The sequence below is a fragment of the Ciconia boyciana genome, chromosome 22, assembly GCF_034638445.1.
Source record: "Ciconia boyciana chromosome 22, ASM3463844v1, whole genome shotgun sequence".
NCBI classification, from domain to species: domain Eukaryota; kingdom Metazoa; phylum Chordata; class Aves; order Ciconiiformes; family Ciconiidae; genus Ciconia; species Ciconia boyciana.
Genome location: NC_132955.1, coordinates 57,014 through 81,126, shown reverse-complemented (window position 1 = coordinate 81,126; position 24,113 = coordinate 57,014). Strand labels below are relative to the sequence as shown.

The 24,113-nt window shown below is 41.1% G+C and overlaps 2 protein-coding genes across 14 annotated transcripts in view; one reads left to right on the top strand and one right to left on the bottom strand.

The window, feature by feature from the left end:
* The window catches only part of MPP3 (MAGUK p55 scaffold protein 3), a 25,755-nt gene extending 7,692 nt beyond the window's left edge, over window positions 1-18,063 (bottom strand). For 2 of the 11 annotated variants that reach the window (XM_072885514.1, XM_072885516.1), the window contains exons 1-12: window positions 17,919-18,049; window positions 14,685-14,795; window positions 13,308-13,426; window positions 12,730-12,807; window positions 10,627-10,707; window positions 9,950-10,087; window positions 8,888-8,969; window positions 7,288-7,373; window positions 5,692-5,766; window positions 4,442-4,638; window positions 2,604-2,668; window positions 1,400-1,474 (exon numbers count right to left, since the gene is read on the bottom strand). In XM_072885514.1, the coding sequence (XP_072741615.1) occupies window positions 1,400-1,474; window positions 2,604-2,668; window positions 4,442-4,638; window positions 5,692-5,766; window positions 7,288-7,373; window positions 8,888-8,969; window positions 9,950-10,087; window positions 10,627-10,707; window positions 12,730-12,807; window positions 13,308-13,426; window positions 14,685-14,709 (1,021 nt within the window). In that variant the 5' untranslated portion in view covers window positions 14,710-14,795; window positions 17,919-18,049. Of the gene's footprint in view, window positions 1-1,399; window positions 1,475-2,603; window positions 2,669-4,441; window positions 4,639-5,691; window positions 5,767-7,254; window positions 7,374-8,887; window positions 8,970-9,949; window positions 10,088-10,626; window positions 10,708-12,729; window positions 12,808-13,287; window positions 13,427-14,684; window positions 14,796-17,918 lie in introns of those variants that run through there. The other 9 variants (XM_072885506.1, XM_072885507.1, XM_072885511.1 and 6 more) reach the window with 7 other exon arrangements.
* LOC140662276 (uncharacterized) lies at window positions 17,101-24,070 on the top strand. 3 transcript variants are annotated; one of them, XR_012046050.1, is made up of 3 exons: window positions 17,101-17,860; window positions 18,523-18,694; window positions 23,573-24,070. XR_012046050.1 is itself a non-coding variant. In XM_072885520.1 (2 exons), the coding sequence occupies exons 1-2, from the start codon at window positions 17,279-17,281 to the stop codon at window positions 23,618-23,620; spliced, it is 630 nt and encodes a 209-aa protein (XP_072741621.1). In that variant the 5' UTR covers window positions 17,101-17,278; the 3' UTR covers window positions 23,621-24,070. The 3 variants fall into 3 exon arrangements, 2 of the variants coding, with proteins under 2 accessions (XP_072741621.1, XP_072741620.1); XM_072885520.1 differs by lacking the exon at window positions 18,523-18,694; XM_072885519.1 differs by lacking the exon at window positions 23,573-24,070 and having other exon boundaries at window positions 18,523-19,245.
* The last annotated feature ends 43 nt before the right edge of the window (window positions 24,071-24,113 follow it).

Here is a 24,113-nt window from a genome sequence, read left to right as displayed (position 1 = left end):
ATATTCAGACCTAAGTAAAAAAGAAGACTCCGCAAACACAGAGCTCTTTTTTTTAATGTATGGCTTTATAAATGGGCATGATTGTGTAAGAATATTGCCTCTTCTGACATTTCAGTATCATTTGGGCTTGAAAAAAGGGAATCAGACATGACTGAAAGATGAGCTCTAAACACCTTCATTTTGACTAAGTTAAATTATCATTGCTTATTAATTCTTCATTAAAAAGGTAAAGATTTGATGCTTTTGTTATATGCATGTATGGAAAATAATATGCAAATCTATGTTAAAAAAGCCAACCTACCCCTCCTCAAACTACGACCACCCCCAAGGCCCCTAAAAGCATGCAAAATAAAACCATGATACTTAGCTGCAAGACACTATACCGCAATCCTAAGATAAATACCATGTTCTTATACTTCCTGAAAGAGGGCTACCTGGCTTGTTAAAATTTAGGCACCTGTGCCCTGCAATATCCACAGAACTCTACTCATTTTAGAAGAAGGTGTATGGTTCTGGGACAAGCCCAAACATATGCAAAAATATATGCAGCTTAAACCTTTAACAAAATGCGCCAATCCAGATGAAAAGCTTTGTTTTTTAATGAACAGTTGCATGCAGGTATGTAATCAAGCAATGCCAATGTATACTCATAAAACATTATGACTATATTAACAGAAGATACTAGTAGCAATATATGCCTATCCATAGCTAAGATCAGAGCTACTTTCTGTTGTTGAAGGTAGGCTCTAGTTTCACACTTGCACTTTGATAGCATATGCTGGTCACAGCCAGCTAATTATAGGATATGATTAGTACTTTCACTGAAGTTGACAGAATACCGATACTTGAAATATTATTCTCCAGAAGCATGTGTAATGTGAAAAAAAAATATCACAGCATGCAGAATTCAACAGAAAATACCTGATATTTGGAAAGGTGTGTGGTATAGTGACATATAAACTGCATGAGCCCAACGCGGTTGCTCGTAATGAAAGTAACACGGAAAACGGTCCAAGTGAACAGTGAAGAAAAATCAATTTGGATTGATACAGGTGCTCTAAAATGTTAAACCTCAATATTTCTTTCTTTTTTTAAAAGAATCAGATGCGGAGACTGTATTTAACTTGCAACTTTATCAACCTCACTCAGAAACCTACAGAACATGTAAATGCATACCAGAAGACACAAATCTTTTCTCTTGAATCAGGAGTAAATTTGGAAGTTATCATTACCTAAGTCATCAATCCAAATTAAAGTAGTTTAAATATTAACTCAGGAAGAAACTGCTGTAGGAACAAGCTATACCTACTATTCCCTTTGCTTGGGGGCTTAGCAAGTATTTAGGAAAATGCATTGGTTGTTTATATTCAGACAGAAAATTAGTTAGGAGAGTACCTACCTTTATCAGAAGACTGATCATCTGTAGTCAGCATGAAAGGCAGAGTTGGTATGATATTAAAAGACTGGCAAATGACTGAGTAAAATTAGAGTAAATGGAAAGGAAGGTTCTTCTGGTCTGATTTGCTTAAGAGGCTTTTCTATCTTAAAAACAAATAATGCAGTAATGTATCCTTACCAACTGATTAAAGACTTTTTTGCTAAAATTTAGTATTATAACCAGTTATCAGCTTAATTGTCTCGAGAACGTCTGACAAAAAGCCTAAGTAGCAATCCTCATTACATGCCTCCTAACACTGAATGTAATGGAAACTAATTTGGAAAAGCTTCATTTAAATCAGTAATGCTATTTTATAATTTGGTTGAGCATCTTCCCTCCTCTTTGTAACATAAGAATACCTGTATCTCTTCATGAGATGTGCCATGCACCACGGGTCAGAAGTTCACTTATATCACTGAAGATGGACAATTTCCAGATTCCTAGTCTACGTGAGGGTGGCACTCCCAGCACAATGTCTGGCTTTACACAGTCACAGGGCTGCCTCACACATCAATAATAGCTATGCTGAAGTACCCAAGAGCAACAGGAACATTATATTCTGGGATAACACAGAATGTCTTCTGCCCTTCATCAATGACTATCAATTTCATCACAATTAGCAGTTTTTGTGTGAATAATTCACTGTCAGAGGCTTCAGAGCTGTAAACAAGAACCACTTTAAAGTCTACTTAAGACCAGCTCTGTAACGCTATGCCTGAAATGCGGATGGTATTGCCAGCTCCAGTGATTTTAATCCACCTTAAAGCTACAGATTATTTTCATACAAGCTTAGAGTAATTTCATGCACTTATGTAAGAAAGAATTTCAAGAAGTGTGCATTGGGTTACTTTTGCAGCATTCAAGTTTCAAGCCATAGAAAAAATGTGAACGCTAGCAAATTTTAAAGCATCTAAACAATGTGTAAGGCCTCATGTTCTTGAAAGTAGGAAGAGAGGGACAGCCATGTTTTTTGAAAACAATAGGCACTAGCAACACTAGATAAAGCTCAAACCCAAATCCTCTCATGTGGCAGCTTGTATCCATGCAAATCAATCAGTGACAGATTACACAAAACATATTCAAACACACCATTATTGAAATAACAGAAAAATTCTGAGAAGTTGGTATCAACTAAGACATCACTGAAGGAACAGAACAGACTTACACAAGGGTTTCTTCACAGTTCTGGGATTCTGCAGAGTGCCTATTGTTCTTCTGTAAGTCAATCGTCTAAACAGAAAATAGTTATATTTTAGCCATGCAAGCTCAGAATTATGAAGAATTTATAGCACATTATACACATAGCATTGAAAATAAAGAATGAAATAGGGCTTTTCCTTGAAAAATATAAAATGTTTCTGATTCAACATTTTAAAAGACTTTTTCTTTAAAACTATGACGGTCCCAGATTGCTACTGGTAAGTGACTGAGAGAGAAGATTCTAAGACATTTTAGGCTTTCATATGTCAGAGCACAGAAATCAATAGCACGTTACTTTTATCTATGTAATTTTTTTTTCTACTTCCTTTTCCCCACCCAATCTTTTCTAAAGGATTAAGAAAAAAACAACTATTCTATTCTATTCTAATACTGCTGAGAATACAACTTCTATTTGCCATTTTTACAAAGGATGGGCAAAACTCCTGCCTGCCACAATCCTAAAACTACTAACCTCAAAGAGAACTCAAAAGTAGATAACCTTTGTCCAAAATGATCACTGCAGCTATGCACACTCAGAAATTACTCCACTGCCTTCCAAATCAGTTTGGAGTTTTCTGTTATTTACTAGTAAACAAACCAAGTTACCCAGCTTGTGTGAAAATGTAAGAACAGAGTACCAAGTAAAATTTTTTGAAGTGTTAAAATCACGAACCAGAGCCCAACTCCTAATCTCCCAGTCTTGAATTTGCTCAAAAAACCCCACCCCAAAAACCCAACACACACACACAAAACCAACTCAAACCAACAACCCAGCACAAAAATCCAACCCCCAAGAAATCCCTCACTGTTGGCAAAGGGAATCACATTTTCTTCCTCAATGTTTTTTTGCAACAGACCAACATTTGTAACAGACTAAAGAAGATGCTCAGGCATTTACACAGTCACTCGGAGAAACAGACACTAAAGCAATTTCTATATTCTCGCATACATTGAAATGTAGTTTACAACATCTGAAAAAAAAAAAAAAGGCGGGGGGGGAACCTGCAGTGCAGCAGCATCTGTTGACATATACGCATGCACAGGAAGAGGGATACAGCTGCTCAGGCAGAATTTGCCTAGTATTTCAAATGAGCATTCATCTAGTGGAGCGAAGTCCTCTATTAGAAACCTTATGCAAATCTTGGAAGCCAGCAACAGAACCAGACCTGTTTAATTCTTAGATACCCCACCTCTGTAACACCTACAATCCAAAGAATCACACAATGAGACCTAAATGGTCTAAATCAGATTCCTTCTTAAATATAAGACTTCTGTACTGTAAATATAAGACTTGAGGGATATTTTTGCTTTAGAAGATACACATATCTTGTTGTAAAAAGAGAGAAACTTTAAGCTCTAGAAGGTATCCGGGTCCAAGCTAAATACTCTTAGGAGCCAGAAGAAAGATCAGATACACCATTTTGACTACTACTACATGCATAAATTCAAAATTGTTACAATAAATCAGCGTTTCCTCTTATACTATGGAAGTACAAGTCTGTGAAATGTAGTGTCTCCATAAGCCAAGAGGGTCAAGAGACTGATATTCCACATTTCATTTCATACATATTTGTTTAGCAAGTGCTTCCATCCTCATGCTACAAAGCACAAGTCAATGGCAAACTAGCCAAAGAAAACTAGGAAGTTTATTATATAATTGGAGAAGATGGAGCTTTTTAGCACTTTCCTCTAAGCATCTGGCATTCACCCTGGCATGATCCTGCCCTTCCTGTGAAAAAAAGCAGCATAAAATCAGTGTGACATTGTATGTGTGAAAAAATTCTGTAAACTTCATTGACAAACCTTTCTTGGAACTGTTTTGAGGGGATCAAGCCTGCTCTGAGGTTGGTATCTCCAACACGCTTTGCTTGCCACCATGTGGGATCATCTTGGCTTACAACTTCTAGGATGTGCCGTCTCTTAAATGGCAGCCCAGCCTCCTGGCAGGGAATGGCTCTGTCTTCTTTGGGATTATAGCAGAAAAGCGCCCTCATAAACACCTTTAAAGGAAAGTAACACATCCTTTCTTCTTGTCCTATTTGGAATTTCAAACTACCTTTAAAAGGCTTCCCCAATGCTTACACTGCTAACTATATATAACCTTCCTCTCTCCTTTATGCTTTACGGTACTCAAAAATACTGAAACCTAGCAAGCTGCATCTGTATTTTGACTTACTTATGCAGAACAATAAACTAACTTTCCAGCACATACCCAGTCATTATGTATTAGCATTGTGGAACATGAGATTCAAAAAATCAAACTCCCAAGAAACACAGTTTACAGTCTACATAAGTACAAAATGCAACAAACAAAGGAAAAAAAATTAAGGGGAGGGAGAAAAGAATAAAAAGAGATTTATGGCAAAGTTGCCCGATTATGAAGACTGCCCTTATAATGCTCCTTTAACGCATCAAAATCTACTGTTCAACTTTGGATTGGTATCTTACAAATGTAAGACATCACAGTAGAACTACTTTTAAAAGTGATTTGTGGGGCTTCAAGGAAAAATTCAGCAACTGAGAGCAGGGAAGCAGAAATAGAGGTTGACAGAGGAATCCTGTAAGGGACCAGTTGATCAGTAAGTCACTGCTGATCAAGGAGGGCAAATGAAGCACTCAGAGAGGCATGCTGATTTTTGCAGTGGGCTAATGGGGTCAAATGATGAATGCAGCTCTGTTTGCAAATAGGTCTGTTTTGACTCAAGCGAGTGACAAAATGCCTGGAGACAATGGACAGATAGCAGCTGTCATGGTAAGAGGAAACTGGCGGGAACACCAATTTTAATTACGTGAACAAAAAGAAGAGGCTAGATTTCAGAAATGCTATGAAAGAACATGTGCCAAGATGATGAAGAAGAGAGAAGTCATCTAAGTAATTCTACTCAATAAAAGGGCACTGCATTTTACAACAAGAAACTGCTCTACTATCTTTTTAGTTCAATTACGGGTCTGTGACACTCCTCACTGAAACAGCAGGAATACTGCATTTACAGAGATGCCAGCATTGTGTAAATATGAAAATGCGTGCTTCAGTATTTCACTAAGTTGCATACCTTGCTGTCTTTTAGACGATCTTCTTCTTTGATGGCTGGAATTATTTTTAATGTTATTGATCCCTGAGACTGAGCCTGGGAAAGACAGAAATGTGTTTTACTTTGAAAGCAGGACAAGGACACAATGCAGACTATTCAAGTTCCAGTTTAGGAGCTAGCGCCTGTCTCTTCTTCTCAGAACTTTAATAGGCCAAGCTAATCCACTATTTAACTTCATTACAGAGACTATCATGATGTTCCATGAATCCTCCACAACAGTGTCTTCCCCATGGAGACATCCACAGTAACTACTTGGCTAGAACATATTAAGACCTGCATTACAATTCCTTCATTTGCTTTTAGCAACTGCATTAATTTCTGGATTACAGTTCACAGGGCATTAAATACTTCTGTGGCTTTTAGTATGACACTAACAAGTTTTTGCAGCCTAAGCATTTTAGGGTGCTCCTTTGAAAAATATTGCTGTATTTTCCCACATAGTGGCTAACTGGTTAGGGTGAAATATAAACATCCACAAAGTAAACATCCACTTTCACTCTAAAAATCTTTGCTAGTAAATTTCAATTATTAGTTATAGTAAACTAAAAAGCACTTCTAGGTGCTTTGGAGATCTGGAATAGGTTTATCTGATCTATTTTAGACACCTTATTTTCGATGAGATGAACTGTCCTCTAGAGAAGCCTGCTATTCTGCACAGATTAAAAAGAAAACCTGGACAATCAGCTTGGACAAACATTTGTAGCTCTTCCTCAAAAAATAAATTATGAAAAGGAAACTATTACATTGCAGGCATTTAAAATGGACAGATGAATAGCATCCCAGGATCCCCACAATTAAAACTTTACACAGTATTTTAAAATATGATTTTGATATCCCCCCCCAAGTTAAAAGCAGTCATTCTCCTTATTCAGGATTATTTTGATCTAAATCTAAATTAGGTGATGGAACCGATGCCAGATACTTCAGTCTCCTAGTGCTGCCATTCTTCTTACTGTGTCCCTAACTCCACTCCACACCAAGACAAGGGGGAACCAAGCCACAAGAAGGGAGTCAGAGGCAAATAAGCTTAAGAGCTACGACACTTTCTGCAACACAGCAGGCTGACCTGTGGAGGTTTAGAAAGAGTTACCAAGATTTGTGGGCACTAATGTTAGAGAAGCTTGAAGAAAGAATTTGCTAATGTCGCAAGGAATCTGCCGGTAACGAACAGACTGACAGCTCTATTGGACACACAGCCAAGGCTTTCTTCAGCTTCCCAACATACTGTATTATGAATAAACTGCTTATCTTCTAGGAATGCACTTTTAATTTGCAATTTGCTTGTCATAAACAAAGCATGAAAGGGAAGTTCTTGACAGAGCAACATGTAACTTTCTATTTGTATCTTACTTGGTACTGATTCAGTTTGCAGAAGTTTCTGAAGTCAAAAGGAGAAGACTAATCCACTGGGAGAAGAAAAACTCTTAATGCAAAGACAAGCAGGGATTGCATCTTTTAGCCTTATACATAGTTTAAACTCACAGTTAAATTTCATCATCTATTGTAATTACTAGATCACTCAACAGAAAATATCTTGAAATGCAAATCAGTGCAGACCAAAATCTGACTTATTTCTTCCGGTCGTTTGTGAAGCACAGTAATACCATTGACTTCTCTTAGTTCATCTCCAACATGGACAAGACCTGAAGAGATGGCAAGCAAATAAAAATCAGTCTACAGACTGGAAAGCACCACTCCTCTGATGTCCAACCTAAGTCAACAGCATGTACCCCGTCTCCTCCCTCCCCCAGCTTAATGGATTTCCTACTAGTGCCAAGTGCCTCTGTTGGCAGTGTGCTCTGAAGTCTCCTGCCCTTATTCCATGTAGCATTTTTTTTTTTCATGTAGCACAGTCTCGTAGGAGACCAGTGTGGACATAGAGAACATGTGGCAAGAAACCCTGGAAAATCACTGCCTCTATATTTGGATCAGCACTAAGAATGCAAAACTGGAATAGTTTCATGAGGATGATCAAATCTTGTACAGTCAGGAGACACGCTGCTGATTATAAAGGTAGGAATGACATGGCTGTCAACTTACAGATCAATACCACATAGTCCCAGAAAGATGTTGGACTAATTTTTTTTTAACAAGCCATGAAGAGGCTCTTACAAGTTTTTGGTTTGTTTACCCAGTTCAGTAAGAAATGTTGTACTTGTGTTATGTAACTACTGTTAACTGACATAGAAGAATTTCTCAGTAAAGCAAACAGAAGACAACACGATACACTGAATAAACCAAGATACCAGATTAAAGGTAAAAATCATTCTTTTCTTTCTTCTAAAGCTTAGACCTACTTCTCCCATCTCTGTTGGCATTTTTTCCTAGCGGCTATTTTAGAGAAAAGCATATCTAATTAAATTAATAGATTACTGACAAAATACAGAAATGCTAAGCGCACGCTCTAGTCATTTCACATTACGTTTACCAGATTACACTAATTTGAAGAATGATAATGATCAAGAAGAAAGCTGTAATTAGCTAATATTTTTCCATCACAGTAATTCACTGATTTTGGGATTGCATTACTTGTATATTAAAAAAGTCCATGAGGCTTGGAGTCTATAAATCTCATACAAGGCCACTTCAGCTTATTTAATAAAATCTGGATGATCACCTTCTAGAAAATGGAAGGTCAAATACTGCATGAATTAACCCTGTAGATCCTGAAAGCATGCTGTATGAGAGCCTACACATGGAAGTCTCTCCTGCCACTAGACACCTGAAACTCAGTTGTCAAGTGAGCTTACCATGTAGGCTCCCTTTATAGTCAATACGGAAGAAAGGCAATTTCAGCAGTGACCTATCCCCTTCTAAAGCTTGTTGGGATGATTTGTTCTCTAGCAATGTCCATCTCCCTCCAATGACTACACATAGAGCCTACATACTAGTTCAGACTTGACATCCAACAGTTGCCTATTAAGATTTCGATAGACTATTTTGTAAAAAAAAAAAAAAAAAAAAAAAAAAGATAACAGCCTATTAAACACCCCATGTCCAAAGGACTGTTTTTGGAATGAATAACCATCAGAATAACCATAATTACAGATTATTGCTCTAGGTACGTGCATATAGTACATATGTGCGCGCATAATTTTGGAAATTTTAAAATAGTTTACAAATGCAATTTTAAATCCCCTTTTCTTCAGAAATTTACCACTGCGATCAGCTGCACCACCTCTCATGATTCTTGCTACAATCACAGCTCCTGTATGCTCATCTCTTCTGATGGTAGCTCCCTGAAATAAAACATACACGCCGCACCCCACCCCCCCAAGAAGCCATCATAAGAAATTTGCTTAGAATACAGTGAGTGGTGAAATAACATGTAAGCTAATGTGTCTTTTAAACCGGAATTAATTTGTTCTATAAATTTTGTCTTCCTCCTTGACAATTTTCACCATTATTCAACTCTTGCCTGTGCCCACGTGGGAAGGTGCGCACGCCTTCCTTTCTGCTGACTTTGCCGAGTGCTCACGCTACCTACATTATTGTGGTGATCATACATTATTGTGGTGATCAAAGTCACTCAAGTGTGCAAACCAGAATTTCTTACAACAAGCTTTCTCTATGTGTCTTCTGAATCTTTATACAATACAGCCAGCACTTTTACATATAAAAGCAAGGAAAGCCAAGTAATTAGAATTTTTTTTTCTTCTCCTACCTCTGCTGGCAATATAAAGCTTTAATCAGGAATTAAGTCACTGCTGTCTTCTACTACCTACTGTCATATACAAAAAGCACGTTAGCAGATTTCTTCTCCAACACAATTGTTTTTTCTTAGGAAATCAATTCTTCCACTTCCATTTGTATAAAACTAGTACCTTGTCAATATGATGTTTACACACAGCTATCAAACATACTCTTACCATACATCACTGACTTTCATGCAAATGAAGGCATTAATTCATTGAATGTTAGCTACAATATGAAAATAATTAATATGTACAATAAGCATAATTGTGTCAACATATACAGTTTCCTCAGAGATCGTGTTCTGTGTTGACTGGTGTTATAAACCCATGCCTGTAAAGAGTCTCACGCAAAATTGTGAAGGTGTATTTAGGAAAGTGTTCTTTTTATGTTATTTTACTAGCTGCAGAACACTCCTAGTTTTTGCAGGTTATTTGACGACATCTTCAAGTACCTCCTCCATACTCACAATAACGCTTTTGTGCTACGGAGTTTTATGACTAGAGATGTGTTATCTCATATGTACCAAGGGTTCTTTATTTTTCACTAGCCGAACAATTTTCACTGATTCCTCATCAAAATCATCATCAAAGTTATCAGGTAGAGGTGGAAGGACTGGGTCAAAGTTCTTCTGTGCTACAGTGTCATGTACTACAAGCATTGCCTGCATAAAGGAAATAAGAAACAGTAATGTAATGGGGTAATATTACAGTTTCCAGTTCTCAGGTTTCCAATGTTACAGCAAACTTAAACCTCCCCCTTCCCACCCTCACCATAAATCCCCAAACCCCCCCAAAAGATTTAGCAATTATCTTACCCATCATGTAAACTATATATTGGTATATGTCGATATTTAAAGCAAATCCAGGCAATATCAAAGCTCAGCCTAAATAAACTTACAGAATAGAGGTGGACTATGGAAAGCAAAAAGTTGAGAAATGGTATCCTTTTCTTTTCTGCTCCCTCACAAAATATTAAGGAGGGGAGGGAAGACAACATGGTGCATTATGCATGAAAGGCCTATGCTTCTCAATTCCCTTTGCACCCTAAAGCCTGTGCAGGAAATCACAGTGGAACAGAACTAGAGTTTGTAGGAGGTTTTTCCTTTCTCTTAGGGACTCTCCAATGTAACTTTTCCATTACAAAATGTTCTATTGGAACTCTGCAAAGGAATTTCATTAAGGTCTCTGGTGTGTTTTTTACCCTGAGATGCGGTGTTGACAACAGCTGAAGTAGCTCTTTTTCTTCATTATTCACTGGTGTGGTCTGCAATTCTTCTATTACCTTTAAAATAAAATTTAACAACCTCAAAATAAAAGGAGTCCACCAAACAAGATCATGTATTTGCAAGTGAGTGTTTCTGGTGAGTGTTTGCTAAATTCTATCATTCTTCAAAGTAGCGTGCACAGATCAAAACCAATCCCAATCAATACTGCATGAATCCTAAAAGAAATGAAAACTTCTTAATCTATTTTATTAGATAGTGCAGGAAGACATCATCAGAAATCAGGATCCTAGCCCATAAACATACATTTTAAGAGTGATTCTGCCAATATAATTTCAGAAACAAGTTCTGAAAATTTAAATTCTATATGGAATCTGTAAGTGACATGTGAAACAACACTCTTGTGCTTGTCCTATGATAAAGAAGTTTAATTCTCTCTGTAACCAGGTAGCATTACCTATGTGGAACATGCAACAGAATTTCCCTTGTTCCCCTGCAAAGCCTGGATACCAAAATATGCCCTGGAGTCTTAGGCCTTCCAAACAAAGATTAGAGAAATAATGGAAGCACTTTCACACTAGGCCGGGGGGGGAGAGGGGGCAGAGGAGGAAGGGAGAAGGGATTGAGGCAAGAGAGATTTCCTTTCCCTGTAAAGGGTTCTAGATAGCGAAGTTGTATAGTCCTGTATAAAACTTCTCCTCTGCTGTTTAGAAGATGGTGATTTTGTATGACTTGACAGGCAGCAGTGCCAAAACTTTTATGGAGGCAGTGGGCTGTTTGTGGGAAAGGGGAGAGGGGGGTATGCTGCAGGTTAAGATGGGGCAGTGGGCTCTCCTGGCTTTGCAAAGGGAGGAATTCTAGTTCCCAAACCTTCCACAGCCCTTTGCTATGCTTTTGAAGGTAACACGCACAAGCCACTTAGAGAGAGCTGTCAAAATTTCACTTTTTCAGGCATGTGGCATGTTACAAACAAATCTAAGATAAAACTTTGCTCTGTGAACAGACTGGGGCACAAATTGATTGAGAGCAGCCCTGCAGAGAAGGACTTGGGGATACCGGTGGATGAAAAATCAGATACGTGACAGCAATGCATGCTTGAAGCCCAGAAAACCAATTGTATCCCAGGCTGCATAAAAAGAAGCAAGGCCAGCAGGTCAAGGGAGGTCATTCTCCCCTTCTACTCTGTTCTCATGAGACCCCCCCCACCTAGAGTACTGCATCCAGTTCCAGGGTCCCTGGTACAAGACAGACATGGACCTGTTAGAGTGCGTCCAGAGGAGGACCACGAAAATGATCTGAGGGCTGGAATAGCTCTCCTATTGAAGAAAGGCTGAGAGAGTTGGGGTTGTTCAGCCTGGAGAAGAGAAGGCTCCGGGGAGACCTTATTGCTGCCTTTCAATATGTAAAGGGAGCTTAAAAGAAAGATGGAGAGAAGCTCTTTACCAAGGCCTGTAGTGACAGGACAAGGGGCAGCAGTTTTAAACTGAAAGTGGGCAAATTTAGATTGGATATAAGGAAGAATTTTTTTTACGATGAAGGTGGTGAGATGCTGGAACAGGTTGCCCAAAGAAGTTGTGGATGCCCCACCACTGGAAATGTTCCAAGTCAAGCAGGACAGGGCTTTGAGCAACCTGATCTAGTGAAAGGTGGCCCTACCCATGGCAGGGCGGTTAGACTAGATGATCTTTCAAGGTCCCTTCCAACCCAAACCATTCTATGTGAACAGCAATGCTGCTTGGGTTCTAATGGATTTAAGTCCTTAAGACTGAATGCTTAGCTGGGATAGTCTATCGTCAAGAAAGGACCACCGAACGCTTTTTGCAGCCTCTCCCTTATGAAGGCCATTAATAACAACCTTCTGTTCTGCCTGCCTGTGTCTGTCTTCACTGGACATTTAATGACATGATATTTTTGAGTTCTCATTTCCTTGATCAATCATGAGTGAAACTAGCCAACGGATTCCAAAAGCAGTTGGGGAAGATGAGAAATACGTACACATATAGCACAATTGCAAAGCTTTGATTTGTTAGAAAAGCAGGCTTAAATAACAGGAAAAAAAGGAGACAAGAATTTTTACTCACATCTTCAACTAATCCTGCTGCACTATGTAAAACAGGAGTTGGACTCTGTCTTTCATAATGACGGAGTTTTTCATGAATCTGAAAAAGATTATTCAGGTATATTACTATAGAGAGATACAAAACTTCCTAAATATACCTACACTGGAATATTTTTATATTTAAGGAATATAATTTTTCTGAGATAAGTGTCAGAAAAATAACCTCTCTTGCAGTTATTTTTGTTTTGTTTAGGAGTCTTTTAGTTTTCTTTTTGCTCATGCTAGTTTCACAGACAGACAGAAAATCTGTTAAGACTTCAGCAGCATAATTGAAAAAATGAAGCCATCTCACGCTGGTTTTTAGCTACAGGGCACTGTATCTGCATTTTGGCAATCAAGGCAGAAATGGTTTTTCTGAACAAAATATGTTAATTGTCAATGAATATTCTTAATGTTTGTGCTTAAATAAATACATGCTTTGGTCAGTATAGAATTCTACCAAAACCAAAACAACTTTGGCAAAGTAAACGGTTGATAAATCAAGGGAACAGAGAATAAGTAACCTGTAAGGAAAACGTACATTCATAAATGAACTTCTACCTTCATAAGGTAGCTGAGGCTCCTTTCGCTGAAGACATCCCTAAGGAATCCCATTTCCTCTTTATGATTTGAATCAGGTCTTAGCTGAGATGTCAAAAGGGCCAAAGTTTCATGCAAACCTAAATTTAAATTCAAGACAGAACAAAAGCTTTGTAGACAGCATGTCTCACGGGACCTTCTATTGCAGACTTAACATCAACTACATTTATTTGGTGCCCATCTTGGCAATCATTAAGTTTGCAGAGAGATTTCTGTTTATCTTCCACTCATTTTGTAATGCTCCCTTCTTAAGCAGCAAACACAGCTTAAGATATAACATATATCATATTAAGGCAAAAGCTACCAAAGCAATAAATATTTGTAAAGACTTTTGAAGTTTCCCCCTCCATGTTAATTACCCTTTGTTTCTAGAACAGCTAGCCTTCTAACAAACTTTGAGTTATTAGAGTGCCGCAGTAGACTCACAAAATTACTGAACTACCTCCTTTGTTGCACAGCTACCAGCTCTACTTGCCGAGCAACTTTGCTTACAAGTGTTATTCTGCCCTTTCTACCTCTGAGGCACCTGTTAGAAGTCAGGTCTGACCAGAAGAGGAGAAGACTGGTGTAGATTTCCACTGCAGTGGAAGCAAAGCTTGTGGCTAGTTTTCTAAAAAGTGCTTCAATCAGCAATATCCCAATTTTGCAGTGCACAGGGACAGACAAATGTCAGGTTTTTCCTGGTGGACCATGACTGGGAAAACAAAAACAAACAAACCAACACAAACCAAAAGAAAAAAATAAAAAGGGGGCGGAAGTGTGTGTGTGCTAAAATCTGCTCCTTTGGCTATTCTCTCCATGAACTTTAGATCCAGGAGACTGAAACTCACTTCTGCTTTAAAAATCAGTATCATAGTGTCATATGACTTCACCCTGGGTAGCATACTGGAGGAGCTGGTTAGCAAGCCTTGAATGGAATCACTGGTTTTTAAGTCAAAAGGAAGAACATTAACAAAGCTTGCCAACACCTGTTCAGAAAATGTTAAGAACTGGCACAGCAAGCAGCAGAGATATAAGGGCTAATCTTTAATAAGCATGTGTAGAAGCCAGTGTTATACTGTGAGGTCCAAGTTTGTCCATAGGAGCCTGTCTACCATCATATATTCAGGGGCATTAGGGTTCTTATGAAACTCGGTGTTTCCTGAAATCTGACTAACTTTATTCATTTTCACCTTTTATACTCCACCTTCCTCGTTTTCTTTTAGGTAACTGCTAAGAAATCTAGTTGTACTATCCTAATGTTATTTTATTTAACTCCAATTTGAATTAATTTCCTGTGTGAAACACATACACTAAGAATTCAGTCACTGGTCTGTTGAAAGCATGCAGATTAGTTACCTGAGTCTTCCGAAAGCACTGGCATGGCTTTGTTCTTAATCTTAGAGACAAATGTTCAACTTAAATCAACACGGTTGTTTCTTCTTTCTGGACTGCGATTCAGAGGCAGTCCTGAAATGAGCAAAGATAGTACCTAAGCTCAAGCATGCGAGAAAAATGGCAATCATGTAAAAATAGTAAATTCCTAGTACATCTTTCTCTCAAGTACTCAGTTTAACCTGAATCAGGCAGAGTCCTGCAGTTATTCTGCTACGCAAGTAACACCACGAAAAATAGTGTTATATAATAACCATATGGTATCTTGGATAAAGCTGATGCTGAAGAGAGCAGATGTTTCCCTATTCTATTCTCAAGATAGACAGTTTTAGAAGGCCTAAGTAACTGTCTGAAAAGACAGAAAAGTAAAAAGCATGCTGCAGAATGGAGGTATAAAAGCACTGATAAACACCACATGCACAGAAACAGAGAGAGCATGCAGGAAGACGCCGTCACGACAACATGTTCTGGGGCTTCCGAAAAGCACACCTCAAAGGAACCTACATCCCCCTGGCATTCTGATGCAGACCACGCTACAATTACATTCAACTCATTAAAGCTAGTAGGAGTGTCACTCCATCAAGCTTGGTCACGGGTACTAAGGATACAAGGTACAAATCAGGCTACTTCCATTGCTCAAAAATTCCAATAGATGCTTTTATTGCTGATTTTTCTTGTCACTGAGAGCAAATTACTCCAGAGCAATTTCATTTCAAACTGCAAAACTGAATCTATGCTTATAATCACCAGTCCAAGATGAAACACTTTGTGTGCTCCAGGGCATTTAAAGTCTCGTTCATGCTCAAAATTCAACAGACTAATGCTTGCAGAAAAATAAACAGCCATAACAGCACACAAAACGGATTAGAAAGAAATGTGGGATACTCCAACTCTTTGCTAAATGCAGTAAAGGATGCTCCTTGCGTTTCTATTTGTAGACAAATCTCTGATATTTTGATCACATGACACAAGTTTGATGGTTTTCTGATTCAACTTTAATTTGATTAGCTGCCTGAAAATGCCGTAGTACTGCGTGGCAAATTACCACATACCAGTTTAGCATTCTCTAGATTCCTGAGTTTCTCTACAACGTACTGAAATATTAAGGTCAATAGTTACCTGTGTTTTGCACCCCATATTTTTTACTGCTATGCTTAATTAGTCCGCCTGGGTATCAAAACATAACTGAGTTCTCTAAGCAAGTAAACTGAAACAGTGTTGAAATTTCACTCTCATCCATGGATCATATTCAAGTGTATTACATATACTACACATTTATTTAATTAACTTTCAAAAGCATTTTATTACCTGTTGCTTTGAAGAAATAAACATTTCACACACACACACCCCCCCCCTTCATGACAAAAGAAATGTATAGGCAATTCATTCAACCGCTCTGATTCCTTGACTATTGCATTTCATTTGACATGTATTTAAAATCTCTAATTATCAAGAAAGGGAACTTTAATTGCATGCTCTGTCTTTGTAAGAATGTGTGCTTCCCACAGTCAAACTTATTTAGCACCAAAACCCAAGAAAACCCCAGTTATTTTGCAGACTCTTAACTAAAATGCATCCTACACAGGAATCTGGAAAATATATGTTTTAACATCTCAAAAAAATGACAGGAAATTCAGGAGCACCAGAATTAGAGGAGTTAGGCACAGCAGTCAAAATGGAGGCTTCCCCTAGAGGCATTTCCCACGGTCTGTAAAAATGCCATTAGCCAGGCCTGATTGGAATGAACAGTCAGAATAATGAAAAGCATTCCATATCCAATAATTTGCCACCAGCACGCTCCATGTCAATACTCAGGGCTGGCCTCAAGGTATTAAATTCAGCCCCAGCATGTAATATTTTGCAAGAGGGACTCAAAACCATGAACCTGCCCTTTCATCATTGTAGTATGAATAGGCTCAAATACACTTTTCCCCTTTAAAAATATCTACTGTAAACCATAATTAATTTTTCACACATATCCTTGCCCAGCTGTTCCCAAGACAGAACGTTTGAGCCACCTTCCTTGCCTAGGAAGAGGACTGTTGATATTTGGAAAGGGCTAAATAAACTGAACTGGTGCTGTACATGGGGTCAAAGAAGGGGATTAAACAGAAGCATAATATGCTTTGGCATATCCCCATTACCTTGGAAAATAAACCTAGTGTGGTTCACAGCCTAATATAACATAAAGCTTCTGTAATCCAGATGCATCAGTCAAAGCGGTAAGAGATCCCATTTCAGAAAGCAGTTGCATTTTAACATCTTTCCAGGAGAAGATCACCCCAGTGATTACGTCAGAAAATGCATCTGCATGCTAATAAGATCATAGCTGACAGCTGTGACACAGACTTTCTCCTCGCTTTGCTTTTGTGTACAAAAAGTGTCCAAATCTGACTGAACTATCTTTCGCTGGGTACTATGCCTACTTTAGCACCAAAAGAGCGACTGATGGCTGAACGAAGCACGGAGAAAACCGCACATCGTTCCCTGTTCAGCACCACGGGGAGGGGCTCTTCGTCCGAGCCCGCGCCCCTTCACGGCCCCGCGCTCGGGACCTGATGCCGCCCGTGGGCCGGCAGTCCGGACTCGGCCGGGCGCCCCTCAGGCGACCTGGGGGCTTAGCGGGAACCCGAGGGGCGGAGCACGGCGAGGCGGACCCGCTCCCGGCACCGCCGGGCAAGACTCTCCCACCCTGGAGAGCTTTCCATGCGCTTCACCGAGCTCGGGCACCGATGACTCTGCCGGCGGCAAGGCTAGCGCGGCCGACCCTCCTCACGGCCCAGTCGCGGGCCCAACGGGCATGGAGCGAGGTTACGCCCCAGACCGGACTTCCCGCACGCCGGCAGCGAGACGTCCTCTTCCAGACCTGCTTCCCCAGCCGCGAGGCCGGGCTCTGCGAGCGCCTCGCAGGGCTCTGCGAGCGCCTCTCCGGCCCCATCTCCGCCATCCGGAGGTCTCCGCAGGGCTTCCGCCAGGCCCGGCCCCGAGTCCTCGGCCTCGGCCAGAGCCCGCCAGGCAAACCCCAGCGGACCCGCGGGCTCCCGCCACGCCAGGACCCGCGCCTCGAAGGCAGCCTCAGAGCTCGGCCCGGCCCGGCCCCGCCCGGCTGCAAAATGGCGTCGCCCTGGCAACCTCTGCAGGTACAGAGCCGAGCCGCGCCGCGCTTCGGGAGCAATGCTGCCGCCGGGCGACCGTTACCTGCGGGTGCGGGCCCAAGTCCGGGCCCGTGCGGTGCTGTCTGTCTGCCTGCCCCGGCAGGCCGCCCAGCAGCTACCCAGCGCTCGCGTCCCCCTAGCCCGCTGCGCGCCTCGCTCATGCGCCCTTAGAGCCGTTCTACGCGCCGCCTCCCTCCCACCCCCAACCTGCCCGGGGCCGGGCGGGCGACCGCGCCAGCACCGGGGGGGGCTGCAAGCCTGCCTGGCTCGTCGTGCACCGCTAGGGATTCGCCGCGAAACCGCAGCGTAGAGTCGGGGCGGCAGCGCACTGTCAAGCCTACCGGCTGCGAGCTCCGGCCCGGGGTTTCGCCCCAGAGGTGGCGGGGCCGGCCGCGGCTTTCCCGTAACGGGCCCCGCGCCCCTCCAGGGGAGCTCGGAAACCCTCCGGGCGCCGCACGGGCCTGGGCCGTTGCCCCGACCTAGCTCTGTTCTGCGCCACCCGGGCTGCAGAGCCCCCTTTTCTGAAGAGACCCTTGGGGAGTGAGTGTTGGCGGTGGTGAGCTTAGTCCCCTAGCTAGCAACTGTCAGGTGTGACATTGGGAGACTTGAAGGAAGACACTGCGGTGGTTTTCTGGATTTTTTTATAGGGGGATTCATCCCACGAGGGGGGACGCAGCATTGGAACATGCACAAAAATACTTGGGGGCAAATCGTGCTGGTGGATGTTTGGTGGCCAAGCATCAAGGGAGCAGAAGCTCCCAGGCTGATCGCATAGGACAGCTGGCAGGGCATGCGCAGGAAGCGATCCAGGCCTTAAAGGTAAAGACAAAAAGCTGTATTCAGTGAAGTAAAATGGGTAGCCAATGGAGACACAAAAACAGAGGGTCGATAAAAATCACAGCAGTATGGCAGAAGATCTGCTAGGCTCTACAGAGGTAGCATCTTTTTTTTTTCTAGGAAAAAAAAGTATTATTTGGGAGATAGGCTAGGAACAGGTGAGTTTTAGCTTGCAGAGTCTTCTCTCTGGCTCTTCAATCCTTAAAAGTCCTCAGCAGCAAGGATAAGATAATCAATTAGCCACTTACCAGATGCAATACTAAGTAATAATTTAGGAGTATAGCTACTTTGGTCAGTCAAGCTCTTAGGAATAAAACATCCTTTTAAAATATATATGTACATGAAGGCTAGTCTGCAGCACAGAACATTACTCTGGAAAGAATAACCAAGCTTTTTATCAAAGTATTTACTAAGCATTCATGATAATTTTATGCTTTATAGAATTTAATATATAATTAAATGCTGATTTCTCCAAAGTTATTCATTAGTGATACATCATTATGGTGACAAATGGCATTAATTAAAGACAAAGTAGAAATGCTTCCTGCTATTCTCCTAAGGTTCACCTGAACAGAGAGTAACGTGAAAGAAAATAACATTTTCCTTCTTCCGAGCCAGGGTACTAACAGCAGTGCTTCCATCTCCAGCAATCACTGCTGTGATTGTAAAAGTATAGGAAAACTTCTAAAATTTGTCAAAATAGAGTGAGAAAGACATGGGGAGACTTGGCAGCAGGCTGCTTTGATCATTGTTAAATAAATTTTCATTTCATTTGTAAAAATGCATACACGAATACAGTTTCTTTAATCAAGTCACAGTTACACAATTGCCAAATCCGTTCTACCTCTTTACAGGTAGTTCTTCACTGCAGATGGCTTAAGGATTTACTCAGTGTGGTTTTGCAGATATGATGGCAGCAATATTACTAAATGCATACAGGATCAGCTGGTTTCTTCAAATATAAGTTAATCATGACAAGAACAGCTAATAATACTTTACCAGTCTCCTGTAGTTACCAGGAGAAAAAAAATCAAACAAATTGCTGTTTCTTGTATCCTTGGACTTTTTTTAATTCAAGCAACTTTCACTTATTAGTTTGCAAGAGGAAAAGAAAAAGATAACAAAAAAGATACAACAAAAAGAAGGAAAATCCCATGAAATGCAAAAAGTTACAAATCAGTTTTCAGTTCTGTGCAGTTATAGGAGATTTAAACTTACACTACTGTGCTATGATTGCATCATTGAATGCAAACATTATTCCAAATACTGTAGACTATTTTATTGCATGACAGTTGGAGGGTTTTCTTTTAAACAATACTGTATTCTGCACAGATTTTATGGATTTAGTAACTGCTTTTTTTGGAGGGAGGCATTGTGCAGGGAGATAAGAAACCCCTATTAAAAACATCTCGTTAGTGGGGTACTGTTTCTGTGATTTGTCAGTCATGCAGAATAACTGTCTATTTTCTTACAAAAATGGAGAACTTAAAAATCTGAAGGCTTCAGTTTCTGAAGGAAAGCCTGCCTAAAATCTAGGTGATAAAAATCTCGGAACCTCAAATGATTATGTTTTCAAACACTAGTGTCAGGCTGAAAACAGGCTGAAAAAGATCCACAGTTCACAATCAGGTAGATTTTCCTTTGGCTGGAATTAGAAAAGTTCTATCAGCTATTTTGCTTTTTTCAGCAGCAGCTGAGTCAGATTGAAATACTGGAGTCCACAGAACTGGCCTCCATCATACCCACGTTAGTTATGGATAATGTCCTTTCCTATGCATGCCATCAAAATGTTCAAAAATGCAAATGATTTGGAAAATGCAGTCAGACTGTAAATAGTCATTTGTAGAAGTTTTTTTACGTCTAGTCTAGCCTTGAAAGACTTGAAGTTTCTCACTGCTTGTGAAGTACGTTGATACGCAGTTAACATAAAATAAGAAAAACATTCTATAAGACTATTTATTGTTTGACAAATGAAGGCTACCAACTGGAATTCTTAGGTACAAACCATCCTTACTAGCACTTGAGGCATAAATCAATAACTTGTTTGCAGCAGATCAGTGAACAGAAAGGATTCTACTGACTGTCAGGAATAGCTTTGGGGTTTTTTTATTATGTCATGAAAGAGATATTTTCAGGCAGTGGGGCTCTTCTCAGTCAGACTGAGTTTAGCAAGTTCGCTCTTTCAATAGGAACACGACTCCTGTTTTGAAAGACCAGCACATCAGTAATGTATGCTCAAGCCCCATGATACACATCTACAGTATCCCAAGACGCAACTCTGCATGTCACTACTAGCCTTGTATTTTATCTACAAATTCCATCTGGCCTGGCAGTAAGCAACACAGAGGAGTTTGTCTGGGAAGACCCAGGCTCCTACTTTCTACCTGACATTATGAAAAGCAGCTAATACAGCTGAAGGTCAGGATGTATCCACGTGATTAATATGTGCAACCTGGGAGGGGGATGAGGAGGGGGAAATCAGAGGAAGGTGCTCCCATGATGGGCATACCTGGTATTCCTCCTGTGAACAAAAGAGCATCAGGTCACCCCCCAACTGAAGATGGTGTGTGCAGGCAAGCAGTATGGGTCTTCTGCTAATTAACCTCCAATGTACCCTGAGTTACTGTTTACACAGCAGTACAGACAGAACTCTTGCCGTTTTGGAATACAGCTTCACCACTGCAGACACCAGTAATGCTACTACCTGTAGTGGTAAACAGAAACTCATAATGAGCGTGTTACTGTTTGGATAGGCTAAGATGTGCCAGACTTGTGCAGTGCAAGTAGGCAGTTTGCTGAACAGTGCACCTCCCTAGCAAGCTGAAGATTTATGTTAAAGGGAATTCAAACTGCATGTTTCTGCCCTGGCCGAGCACTTGGAAGAAACATAGCACTCCTGTTTCATCTTCCCTTCTGTGTGAGATTGAGACTGTTGCATCAGGTTTGGTGAGTGCCCGTGGGAAGTGCAGATTGCAATGGGAGCAAGGCACTTGTCTATTCAGGAGGCAAAATGTGGGAGCATTCTTCAAAAATCTGAGAGCCTCCAGAACGGTCAGGGAGCTGTGCAGGAATTTTTAAAGATCCAAGTTTCAGCTTTGGCACCTATGGCCTTTTATGAATGTAACCCATAGGTACACTCTAGGTACACTCCATCAGCTCTCTGTTCAGCGTGTCTCCAAGGAGTCTAGTTAAGCTGAGGTTTATGCCACTGACAGAGACCAAATAATACCCAAAATATTGCGCCCTCCCCATGAATTTGTACTCTAATTTTAGATGTAGCGCACAAAGAATGAGGAAGAGTTAAAGAACGGATGATAAGGAAGAGGATTTACAGCAATAATGTTCAGTGTGTCCTGATACAGCCAAGTGTATGTCTTAAGAATCATTAAACCATTAAGGCTGACGTGTTTAGTTCTTGCAGATTATTCTGGAAATGATTGGTTGCAGGCATTCGAGAGGTTTGGGGGCTTTTTCTTTTTTTACTTTCAGGAGATAGGTGAGTGAGGACAGGGCGATGGAAAATGTTGCACAGTTAGAGAACAATAAAAGAAATGCAGACATTATTCCCCAGGAGTGGAGTAGGATTTAAAAATCAGGCATGTGCTGTGCAACAAGCAAAGTCTGAACTGGCTCCAGAATAGGAGCGTAACTGTGTTACTGTGGCCCTAATGACCCCTGCTGAGGGCTAACAAGCTGCCGTATCTGTACAGTGCTGAACCCGCCGTGCTGAAACACTGATGTGAGCTGTGTATTTTTTCCCCCTTACTGCACTGTGCAGCATAGATATGCATGAAATCACATGACAAAAGCCATCAAGCACTTCTCAATTGGTGGTAAGGCTTGGCATCGTCCACTTAACCTGCAAGGAAGAAGGAGTGTGGAATTACCAAACCTGGATATTTGTGTCCTGTACAGCTAGGTAGTCAAATTGCTCTTCAGTGTGTGTTAGATAGCAAACCTCCCTCCAAAAGACACAATATATGCTTTTAAAAGTTAATGTAGAGTTAGAAGGAAGACTCTTCTGTTACTGTCTTCCCCCTTCTCAGTATTAAGAAACTGTCCAACTAGCGGGCACATGCCTAGAGATATATGATTATTGTTGGACTGTTAAAAAATAAATGAAAAGGCTTGATGCTCATCTTGGATGATGCCTTCTCACCGGCTCCACTGCTGTAGTCCTCCTTCTGCGAGAAATACCAAAAGTGTAATCCTCTTCTGGTAATGGATACTTAGGGACAAGGAAATATTTTGATAAAGTTTGGTTGGCCAGTGAAATTAATCTCACATTGTTTGGCCCATCTCATATTTACTTTCCGTATTTGTGGTGAAAATTATGTGCTTGCTTTGGGACGACATTAGAGGGAAGAGAACTGTGATCCTCTTGAGTTCTGGAAAACATGGCTCCTGAAATACCACAAAGCACCTACTGCAGCTAGGCACGGAGCCTTCTTGGAAAGCATTAATTAAGTGATGTCAAGACTGATAGTGTGAACATCTTAAAAAATACTTGCTTATGCTTTAGCATTTGGTGAAAATACTGAAACTAAACTTCAGACAAAGAGTTTATTCAGGTCCCAGTCTAGAACCGGAGCAAAATGCAATCGCCAGTTACTACAGACTTATTTTCTAAAAACTCACTAACTGCGGGCTATGGTTTTGTAATGACAATGCTTTGCTGAAAATTAGGTGTTGAAATGACTGACCTGAATGATAATACTGCTCTTATATAACAATTAAGTTCAAATACCGATTATTTTTGAGAAACAACATTAAAAATAATAAGAGGCGGCGGGGAAAGTCAGTAGCATAGCCCCACTTTGAGCTTCTAATGCCATTAGTAATTAACACTGCTGATTTCAGATCTTTCCTGTCCATCAAAAACACGAGAGCTGCATTGAAATCCCTTAAGCTTCCAGGGAACCGTCTTTCCAAGAGCTTCTCTGCTAGTTCGGGGGTAAGCAGGAACTCCGACGGACTAGGCCCGGTTTACTTGGAATACTTATTTTCTTTCAAATGCGGACCGAGGATTAGCATCTTCGCATTCCTTTGTTCAAGAGCTGACCTATCTCACGATTTCCTTTTAAAATCCCTACTGCTGCCGGCAGCGCGGCCTCTCAGCGGATGGCTCGGTGCCGCTCACATTATTATGCAAATCTCCGGCAGCCTGAACTCCGCTACCAGGGCGTCACGGTGAGACGATCTCTCTCAAGTAATCTTCCGTCCTCGCCCGAGGGTCTCCGAGCGCGGAACGACCCTCTGACCGCAAGCGGCTGGGAGCGCAGCCCGCCCGCGCCTCGCCCCGCGCGGGGCGGCACTCGCCGCGCCGCGCCCCTCGGCTCCGCCGCCCCCACCGCCAGACCCCGCGCAGCCGCACGCCGCTCGCGGGGCTCGGCAAGCCGGC

Coding starts and splice junctions, on each gene's coding strand:
- LOC140662276 (XM_072885519.1), top strand. CDS start 17,279: ATGCCGCCCGTGGGCCGGCAGTCCGGACTCGGCCGGGCGCCCCTCAGG. Junction 17,861..18,522: donor CGCCCTGGCAACCTCTGCAG/GTACAGAGCCGA, acceptor ATTTTTTTATAG/GGGGATTCATCCCACGAGGG.